The sequence below is a fragment of the Erythrolamprus reginae genome, chromosome 2 (assembly GCF_031021105.1).
Source record: "Erythrolamprus reginae isolate rEryReg1 chromosome 2, rEryReg1.hap1, whole genome shotgun sequence".
In the NCBI taxonomy this organism is placed as follows: Eukaryota; Metazoa; Chordata; class Lepidosauria; order Squamata; family Dipsadidae; genus Erythrolamprus; species Erythrolamprus reginae.
Genome location: NC_091951.1, coordinates 120,149,247 through 120,160,115, shown reverse-complemented (window position 1 = coordinate 120,160,115; position 10,869 = coordinate 120,149,247). Strand labels below are relative to the sequence as shown.

Genomic DNA, 10,869 nt, shown 5'->3' with positions numbered 1-10,869 from the left:
ATAACCTCAGCTTGTATATTCATTTATATATACTGCAAACGGATCCACAAGGCAGTACAAAGTTCCAAGGAAGAGGGTGAAATTCTTATTGTGCATGCTTAACCACTCCCGCCCGCTCGTTTTTTGGCATTCCCAAGCCTATTGAAGGGTTTGACCATGGAGTGCGGAGAGAGAGCGGCTTCCGCTGCAAAAGGTTTGTTGCGTTCCGCCGCTGCCCTTCCGCCACCCGGAAGTGGTTCCTCTTGGGTCCCTGGACACGTAGCTTCCCAGAGAGCGGAATAAAGCGGAGAGGAAGAAAGAAGGGGTCGCTCCCGACGGCAGGTTGAGGGGACGTCGTTGCCTCGCCGGGGAAGGAGGCTTCCGAGGAAGGTGAGCTTCAGGAAAGAGCAGAGTAGTGCCCGAGTTTGTCAAAAGAACTGATGCTCCGTCGGGGAAACGTGTATCAGGCGGAGAGAGTCGTTCCAGGAGCATCTTCCTTCGCTTCGGTGCTCTTTTTTTCCCCCCTGATTGCAAGGACGGAATTTCGGAGTGCGTGGCTGAAAGGCCCTAATATTGCTAGTGGTCTCTGGAGATCCAACGCTGTCGTTGTTTCTTCCCCATTTTGTGGATCCTGTGTTTTCCATCATCAACGTGTTCTGTGCCTCCCCGAGCGTCTAATAGCCAGAGCATTTAAACATTTACTTACTTACTTATTTGATTGATTGATTTCATTTCTGTGCCGCCCTTCTCGAGGCGACTCATACCGCTTTTACAGCCCTCTCAGCAGTTTTATAGATTAATCCTATTGCCCTGAACAATCTGGGTCCTCATTTTACCCACCTTGGAAGGATAAAGGGCTGAGTCATCCTTGAGCCTGATAGGCTTTGAATAGCACCAACACTTAACAGATTATATTTATTTAATTATTTATTGGATTTATATGCCGCCCCTCTCCAAAGGCATATTTTTAAAAACAATAGAAATATCCTAAATCCAATCACTCCCATTTAAACAATCAAACATACATTACATTCATCAACCAGAGGGCTAACATCTAATGATAGAAAACATTGGAAAATTTATATAGATCTTAATATAATAGCTTTATGTTCTGTTGGAGTAGGTACAGGTGGTCCTCAACTTAGCAATAGCATTTAGACTTACAAAATGCTTCACAGTGTTTTTACAGCCCTCTCTAAGTGGTTTACAGAATCAGCCTATTTCCCCCAACAATCTGGGTCCTCATTTTACCCACCTCGGAAGGATGGAAGGCTGAGTCAACCTTGAGCCGGTGGTGAGATTTGAACTGCTGAACTACAGCTAGCAGTTAGCTGAAGTAGCCTTGCAGTACTGCACTCTAATCACTACACAACCTGACTTATATTGTTGAATGACCTTTCAAAGTTACATCACTGAAAAAAGTGTCTTATGGCTGCTTTCCATCACTTAATGACCGTTACAGCATCCCCATAGAAACATTATCAAAATTCAGATGCTTGGCAACCAACTCATATTTAGGAAGGGGGTCATGGGATCCCCTTTTGTGACTTTATGGCAAGCAAAGTCAATGGGGGAGCCAGATTCATTTCACAACTGTGTTACTAACTTATCGGCTGCAGTGATTCCACTTAACAACTTTGGCAAGAAAGGTAGCAAAATGGGGCAAAACTCACTTAACAAGTGTCTCACTTAGCAACTGAGCAACTGGGCTCAGTTGTGGTTGTAAGTTGAGGACTACTTGTACTTTCCTTAGGCGATTTGAGGATAATCAAATGTTGTGGTCCTTTTCTTCTTTTTGGTATATAATTTAGTGTTTGACTGAATGCATTATTTTTCCCCAAAACATTGTATAATTTATTCTTGATGATTTATAGTTGAAGATATTCATTGAAGGACCATGCTTTGGGTAGCTGTTTTGAAAATAGTAAGAGAAATATTTATTTTACAGATCGCAATGTCTGGATTTGATAATTTAAATACAGATTTCTACCAGACAAGTTATAGTATTGATGATCAAGCACAACAATATGGAGCAGATGCTGGAGGAGGAGCATACAACAAGTAAATTAATTTTTTTATTGTTCCAAATAGTCAATATAATATTGTCTTATATTTGTATGTGGCTGAAGTGTTCAATTTTATTTAATTTCTGACAATCGTGCCACTTTTATATCTGAAACGTTTTATTTATTTAGATCACATTTCTCAAAATAACTTCAATTTTCTGGAAACAAAAAACTCCTAAGATAAATCCATAGTGCAGGATGAGAAGAATTTCAAACAATGGCTGAATTTAAAAATTGAGTCAAACAGCAGCATTTACTGATGCTCAACCAAGATTACTTATGACTGTAGAAAATGCAGTTGATTAGGCTAATACTAGTCAGATGTTATGTTAATGCATATTGAATTCTTCTTTTATATAGCAAGTATGAACTGCCACAGTACTTCTTAATGTGGCACACTTATCAGATAATGTAGTTTAATATTTGAATCCAAAATTGGAATGGTTAATCATTCTTCAATATAAAATTTCTCTTTAAGTATACGCTATTGATTACTTGCAATGAAGTTTTCCGAAAATACTGACAACTTTTCCTTAAGTCTAGCAGTGTCCCTATATGTCACAGTAGATACATGGTGACCTACATGTCACAAAACCTGAAGTATATGTTAGTATCAATTATTTTATATGACAGCAGGTGGGAAAGCAAAGTAATAGTCTGGATTATTTTGGAAGAAGGACTATATTATAATACTTGAGTTTTACCTGGTAATATTTTGAGAAAAATGTTGTTAGAAAGTTATAACAAATTTAAAATGAGAAATTGTATTTTGTCATATTAGACAGTGCAGTCAAATAAATGCATGTAATTTTAATCAAAATTATCCTGTAAATAATTTTGGTATGTTTCAAACATTGATGTATCTGTTTTCTTTATATAAATAATGTTTATATAAATATATTTCATTAATTTTCTTTTGGTGAGGTAGGCAGCAAACAAACTTAATAGAAAACATTTATTCAGGGACTATATAGAATATTTACAGTTTTTATCAATATGATAATCAGTGTAAATGATGCCTTTGATATGGAGGTGGTACTTTGGGGCTTAGGTAATATTGTAGTGCCTTAAACATCCCTCTGTGGCAAAGAAAGGTTCTGTTTTCATATAATAAACATTTAAGGTCTGTTTTCTGCAGGCAGTATGGTGGCTATGAGTATTCTCAGCAAGGTGGATATGTCCCTCCAGAGATGATACAACCTCAACAGCCATACACTGGTCAAATTTTTCAGCCAACACCAGCATACACTCCATCTTCACCACAGTCTTTCTATGGAAGCAATTTTGAGGATGAACCTCCGTTACTAGAAGGTTTGATTTTTATTCCTTGCAGAATTTCCATGTCAACCAAATACATGATCCAATCTATAAAGGAGTAATCATAGCTGATTATGAGGTTTGTGTGCATGTGTTTATGCTAATGTAGAGATCAATGGTCCCTCTAACATTAGAAAACGGTGCATGGCGATTGGAAATTGCTGCGTGTCGTTCTCTAGTCACGTGCATGGGTGTGCAGTCGCACAGCCTCTGATATTAGAAAATGGCGCGTGGAAGTTGGAAACTTCCGTGCACAATTCTCTCATGTGCACATCCACGCGGCCACACAGCTTAGAGGGAACATTGGTAGAGAGTAATTTTTAACATTTTATTTAATTTCACTTCATTTACTTGAATGGCATGATGTCTTAAAATCAAGACCTTAACCCTGCTGTTCTGTTCGAAAAAAGTTCCTAATGTTATGTTCCCGGGTCACCCTGACCCGGACCGAAAACTCTTCATTTGCAGTGCTTATGTTTGGTCTTTTTGAAAGCTTTTTTCACCTGGAAACATGTTTGAACATTTCTGCACACAATGGAATGAAAATTGAACTGAAAAAATTAATCCTTATTGGTTTATTTTGCACATAAATGTGCCTCCCCCCCCCCGTTTTTGTGAAAGTTTTTTCAATTTATGGATAGTTTTGCTTGCAAAATCCATTCTATTTTACTAAAGTTGGTGTGGGATTGGTAGCTTGAACATTTCTGCACACAATGATATGAAAATTGAACTGAGAAAATTAATCCTTATTGGTTTATTTTGCTCATAAATGGGCCCCCATGCTTATACTCAAATAGGCTTATACTCGAGTAGGCTTATACTCGAGTATAAAATGATATGGTCTTATATTCAAAAATAAACCAATAAGAATCATTTTTTTTCAGTTCATTTCTATTTTTCTTATGTTTAGAATTGTTCAATTTAGTATATCAAAACTTTTGAGTTTATTGATAATTTTGCCTGCAAAATGCATTCTATTTTACTATTCTATTTTGGTGTGGGATTGGTAGCTTGAACCTTTCTGAACATAATGATATGAAAATTAAACTGAAAAAATGATCCTTATTGGTTTATTTTGCTCATAAATGGGCCCCCATGCTTATACTCAAATAGGCTTATACTCGAGTAGGCTTATACTCGAGTATAAAACAATAAACCAATAAGAGTCATTTTTTTCAGTTCATTTATATTTTTCTTATGTTCAGGATTGTTCAATTTAGTATATCAAACCTTTTGGGGGAAAATTCCTTAGGGATTTGTAGCCTTAAAAAATATAAATTGACACGAAATTCAAAAAGGATGGGGGGAGGGGCTTTTTGATCAAAATAAAAATATAAGTCTCAATTTTTCCAGTTCAATTTTCATATCATTATGTTCATAAATGTTCAAACTAGTTTTCCAGTGGAAAAAGTTTTCAAAAAGACCAAATTCAAGTACCTAAAAAAAATCATTTTGATCCGGGTCTATATGACCCGAACAGAGTAAATGTGACTTTTTTTTTGCCAAGAAAAAAATTTTTCCCCCACCCCCACAAATATTTTTTTGATGATCAGCATTGTTAAATTGAGTAAATGAATGCGTAAGATTTTAAAGAATATTTCGGATTTGGAGCATAAAAAAATAAAAACTGAAAATTGTTGCAAGCAGCCAGGGGGGGGGGAGGCCTTATTTCTGATGTTAAAAAAACAGTAAGAATCATTTTTTTCAGTTCCTTTATATTTTTCTTATATTCAGAAATGTTCAAGGTACCATTCCCACACCAACTCCAGTAAAATAGACTGCATTTTGCAAGCAAAACTATCCATAAATTGAAAAAACTTTCACAAAAACGGGGGGGGAGGCACATTTATGGGCAAAATAAACCAATAAGGATTAATTTTTTCAGTTCAATTTTCATTCCATTGTGTGAAGAAATGTTCAGACTACTTTCCAAGTGAAAAAAGCTTTCAAAAAGACCAAACATAAGCACTGCAAATGAAGAGTTTTCGGTCCGGGTCAGGGTGACCCGGGAACATAACATTAGGGAGGTTTTTTTTTCAGCAAGAAAGAAACCTCCCACCCCCCCAAAAAAATTCTCATAGAGAGAACCCCTGAAATGATGAAAAGTCATGAAATTTCAAGTTTCAGATATGCAGGGAAAATTTTTTACAGGGTCTCAAACCTTGATTTCGGGTCTCACAGACCCGAACAGAACAGCAGGGTTAAGATATTTTGCTTAAATAAACCAAAAGGGGAAAAAACCATACAAAATTAAAATAGGATGACCTTTTACAAATTAAGATGACTAATGCAGCTTGCTATATATTTGGTCTCTGACCTTTGGTGATCTAAGAGAATATCTAATTTAGTACAGAAGTGTGGATCCACTTCTTTAATCCAAGGCTTCTGCAAAGCCCTGATGATCTATCTTATTTCAGGGGCAGAATGGGTTATGAGCCTTTTTTCTGATACACTTTTTATGCTTCTGTGATTGATTTAGTAGTTTTTTTCTTATCTGGGTGGTTGGTCATTTTCTGATGTCAGTTATTGTTATTTCAACATTCTACATTTTGTAATACACAAGGGATGCAGCTATAATTGAGAGGGACTCTTACAGTTTATTAATCTATTAAATCTGTGTTCTTAATTTGATCTACAGAACTAGGAATAAATTTTGACCATATCTGGCAGAAGACTTTAACAGTACTGCACCCATTAAAAGCTGCAGATGGCAACATTATGAATGAAACTGATCTGGCAGGACCTATGGTCTTTTGCCTAGCCTTTGGATCTACATTATTGTTGGTAAGATTTCATTACTATATAGTCCTGTCAGTTTGAAAGTTACAAGTTTAAACCAAACAGAAATCAAGATTTTATCATTTAAATATCAGTAATTTATAAAAACAATGATACACAGGGTTGAATATAATTTCTATTGAAGAATGTGAATTGCAGTTTTATGGTCATTATTTGGAGCCTTATCCCTGATCCACAAGGTTGAGAAAGACAATAACTGTTGCTGGATATTCCCATTTACTAAGAGTAATTTAGAACAGGAGTCCCCCAACCCCTGGCTAATGGACCAGTGATAAATAAATTCTCATAAAAATATAAATTCTCCAAAATTTGGTAGGAAATTACTGTTTTCTCTTCCTTCACCTTTTTTCCTTTTTGTTTTTTAATGGATATAATATTTTTACATAAATAGGTGTTAATAATACATCTCTGGGATTACTTTTATGAATAATGCTTATTAAAAATACTTAAGTGGTGCTTCATCTGTTGCTTTAAAAGTCTATAAATATAGCTTGGAGGGTATCCAAATGCGTAGGTATCCACAGAGAAGAGGATGCTATAGACACTTGATTAAGACATACCCCATTGAAAAGAAAGCATTTAGGAGACAACTTTTTTGTACTTCATGGTGATTCTCTATTATTTTCCTAAAGTCCTGGTGGCCACTGTGAGCAAGCACAGGAAATGGTGCAGTGTTGTTAAGGAGGTGGTGACAAATTCAGCAAGCATACCCAGGTGCCTGCCAAAATACTTCTGCTATGGATCCAAATAGCTGTACTAAAGATATTTGTATTGCTAGTATTTCCCTCTAAATTTGGTTGCATTATATAAAGCAGTGTAATGGTAACACTAATTTTATGTGGGAAACCTATTTTTTAAAATAATGTAAAAAAAAGTTTGACACATGGATGTGAAATAATGCGAAGATAATCTTATTTCTAAGGTTTCAGAAATGTTCATTGTTACCGAGTACTGGCTTGATTTTATTTTGTATTCTTTATTTGTCTCTTTGCAAAATCTCTTCCTAAAATACATCCAGAACATTAATGTATTTTCCCCCCTCTCCCTTTTTTTATTCTTGGTTGTTGTTTTTTTAGGCTGGAAAAATTCAGTTCGGCTATGTATATGGAATTAGTGCAATAGGATGTCTAGGAATGTTCTGTCTCCTGAATCTGATGAGTATGACCGGTGTTTCATTTGGTTGTGTTGCAAGTGTCTTAGGATATTGTCTTCTTCCTATGATCATGCTTTCAAGCTTTGCAATTATATTTTCCCTACAGTAAGTAATAGCAAAGAGCATTACAATGCCATTTAAGAATGCTGTATATTATTGCTCACCATAGTAAATGTACTCAAATGAATGTGAATTTATGTAGAATTTAAAAAATACTTAGTATGTATAATTTTAAACTGAATTTGATTTTTGCATTTTTTAAAATTTATAGAGTGTTTGTATTTTTGGTCCTAATTGCCTGGGAATTATAACACTGGGAAAATTATTTGAATTTTTACTCTTTTTTTGCAATATGTTTTCTCGTTTATAAAGAAAACGTTTTTGAGCATTCTTTAAAATTCTACCTCCTAATCCAAATAATAAAATGTAGCCAGTAAAAAAAGGATATAATACTGTAGCACTTTCAAAATGTAAGTACCATAAACATTATAGTTTAAAACTGTGGAATAATAGCTTCTCAGCACAATATTTTGTGTTGGATTCTTTAGTCCAGAAGTGGGCAGTCTGGTCCTGCAGATGAATCCTTTCACATTGATAAGGTTCCCTATCCCTTCTAATTTCTTCTTTTCAAAATCATTTTAATTATAAGTAAATGAGAAACTGGAATGCTGTAATACAAAATACAGTACAAGCTTCTTTATTTTTTTTTTCTTTGTAACAATTCCCTAACATTTTACATTAGTCAGGAATTATTTAGAGTGACTTTCTAAAGTGAGTGATTTTCTGAAGCTTATTAAAACAAAACTCTATCTGATTTCACCGAAAATTCAGAACAAGATCATAGTTGCATAATTTAACATTCTAAAGTGTTATATAAAGCTGACTGACATTCAGGTATATATACATTTTCCAAATTTACTGAGATCCATATAAGTACTAGTTCTTTGGCAACATTTTTGTATTAACAGTCTCTAGGTAGAGGCTTTTGAACATATGAATTAGGAATATTAACAGTTTTGGCCAGAAAATAATTTAGTGCTTAAAATCTATATACTGTAATTCGATAACATATGTGCCATGTCTCCAGTGTAAAAGTGTTCTGATATATACAAAGTAATGTGATATTATCAGTGCTTGATTCCTTTCCTGTTATTCTTGTTTTCAGGGGCATGATGGGAATTATTCTTGCTGCTGGAATTATTGGATGGTGTAGTTTTTCAGCTTCCAAGCTCTTCATTTCAGCCTTAGCAATGGAAGGACAACAACTTCTAGTAGCATATCCCTGTGCTTTATTATATGGAGTCTTCGCCCTCATTTCTGTGTTTTAAGCTGACTGTCTTAATTATTGGACTTAAATGAGCTGAACTGAGAGCTTTTACTTGGGATGCTTAAACTGGGACCAGAAATCAACTGTTGGGCTGCTGTCTTTCAAGATTAATATTTGAATCTGGAGCAACAATAACAAAGTGTTCTTTTTGTGTTTCTTTTTATAGGACTCTTAAATACATTTTTACATTGACCTGTAAAAGCTTCAGCTTTCAAACAAGCTAATTATGCTGTTTAAAATATAAAACTCTTCAGTCCTATAACCTGCAGAACATTATTTTTGAAAATTTTTGTAGTTCAGAAAATTTTATTGACAAAAGAAAGTGAAATTATTAATATGTTTTCCCACAGTAATATAAAGCAACAAATTTAAACAGCAAACATTTTCCATTTTATCAACTTAGCAAAATAGAAAATTTCTCATAATAACATTTAATCTGAAAGCAAATACAAAATGGATCCCATATATAATTCTTCAGCATTTTTATAATCCTCCAATTCCTTTTCTTTACAATCCAAATGTCTATCCAGGCTCAAATTTGTTGTGTTTATTTCATTTTATATATACTTTGTAAATAGTTCTGTCATCTTATATACATGTGGGAAAGTGCTTTTAGGCTAAAATTCAGAATTCCAGTAGTTTATCAAAAACTTGTTTTAGAAAATAGATTTAGACAAATATCAGTATTACAGTCTAGTATAAAGCATACAGATTATTATTTTTTTCAAAATGTTCCTACATTTTTCATTTTAGTAATTTCCTTCACTGTAATATTGTCCAATACAGAATTGCTTAGCTATTTATTTAAATAAAGATTTATTCCCACTGAGCAAATATTGTTTAAATTATAATGTAGTAGAATCCATCTTATATTTAAGCGGTTGAAACAACTACAGTGTCATGGTCATCAAGAAATATAGAGTTTGGATTCCAGCCATAATGAGAAAAACAATGATTTAACTGACATGGAAACCATGTGCACCCTTAAAAAAATTCAGTAATGACTTATTTTAGTGTTAGGTAATAACAAAATTAAATGACTAACATATGTTCTTTACAAGCTTATTACAAAAGTAGGCAATACTAGTGAACAAATACAGCATTTTTGGTACTTACACACACACACACACACACACATCCCTGAGTTACTGCAGAATTCTACATACATTGTTTGGACTTACCTTTTAAATATCTTACAGTATTGAGCTTTGCTACATAAAGACAATGTTGGCAAACGATGTGGTTTTTCGTTATTACTGCATCTACATACTTATAATTCATTTGTACTAGAACAACAGGATAGAGATAATTTGGTGTAGTAGTTAACACATCATGCTAGAAACCAGGAGACTGAACTTTAGTTCTACCTTAAGCATAAAAGCAAGCTGGATAACTTTGGCCCAGTTACTTTCAGACCAGCCCTCCTCACACAAGGCTGATGTGGGGAAGGTAGTAGTGTTGGGTATATTCACCATCTTGGATGGAAAACCCTTAAGATCCCTTTTGATTCTGTTATTCTATTAAATAAAATGAACTCAGACATAAAATCAAGTTCTGCAACAAACTTAGTTATATAAAATATACCCTAAATGTTGTGATCGACATTTAAACCACTACCTTTTCTGAATGGCTTTGGATTTTTAAAAATGTAAGATGTTTCGAAAAATGACAGTGTTGCTGGTGATGTATTTTTTTAAATGGCAAAAGTTCTAGATTTAAATGTCATGCCTATATTTTGTATCAGGTTGTTTTTGAGATCTTTGTGGTAATACTGCAGCATTCATTACCACTGCTTGTCACTGCAAAGTGTTATTTATCATCAGGACAACCAGAAGAGAAGCAGCAGCAATGAGAACCTTATCAGACAAATGAGATTCTAGCAAAAATATATAGCGTATCTCCAAGATTTGATGCTTTATAATTTTCAGTTCAATAGACACTGCAATTATTTCTTTAAAGGAGAATCCCGATGGAATTTAAGATAATAGATGGATTAGCATAATTTGTCTGAGCAAATTAGTATGAAGCTTTATTAGATTTTCAAAGCACATTGAAGTGCTTGCTTTTCTGAAGGAGTTAAGCACTATTTCTGTAAAAAGAAATCTCAGTACCTGTTTTAGAGTTTTCAGATGTCAAGCATGCCAGTAAGGTCAAGCAGATAAAATTGACTTAATTTAGATTCATTACTTCATGAAGACTCGATAAAGCTTTCCAGTCCTAGCAATCAC

The 10,869-nt window shown here is 34.2% G+C and overlaps 1 protein-coding gene across 1 annotated transcript; it reads left to right on the top strand.

Moving 5' to 3' along the window:
* The first annotated feature begins 216 nt into the window (after positions 1-216).
* YIPF5 (Yip1 domain family member 5) lies at positions 217-9,475 on the top strand. The gene is made up of 6 exons (XM_070739350.1): positions 217-369; positions 1,928-2,040; positions 3,184-3,356; positions 6,001-6,146; positions 7,238-7,419; positions 8,480-9,475. Exons 2-6 carry the CDS (start codon positions 1,934-1,936, stop codon positions 8,640-8,642), a joined length of 771 nt encoding a protein of 256 aa, XP_070595451.1. The 5' UTR covers positions 217-369; positions 1,928-1,933; the 3' UTR covers positions 8,643-9,475.
* The last annotated feature ends 1,394 nt before the right edge of the window (positions 9,476-10,869 follow it).

Excerpts from the sequence above, each read along its gene's own strand:
- YIPF5 (XM_070739350.1), top strand. The coding sequence starts at position 1,934 with ATGTCTGGATTTGATAATTTAAATACAGATTTCTACCAGACAAGTTAT. Across the intron at positions 2,041-3,183 it reads GGAGGAGGAGCATACAACAA|GCAGTATGGTGGCTATGAGT; the intron begins GTAAATTAATTT and ends TGTTTTCTGCAG. Across the intron at positions 6,147-7,237 it reads TTGGATCTACATTATTGTTG|GCTGGAAAAATTCAGTTCGG; the intron begins GTAAGATTTCAT and ends TTGTTTTTTTAG.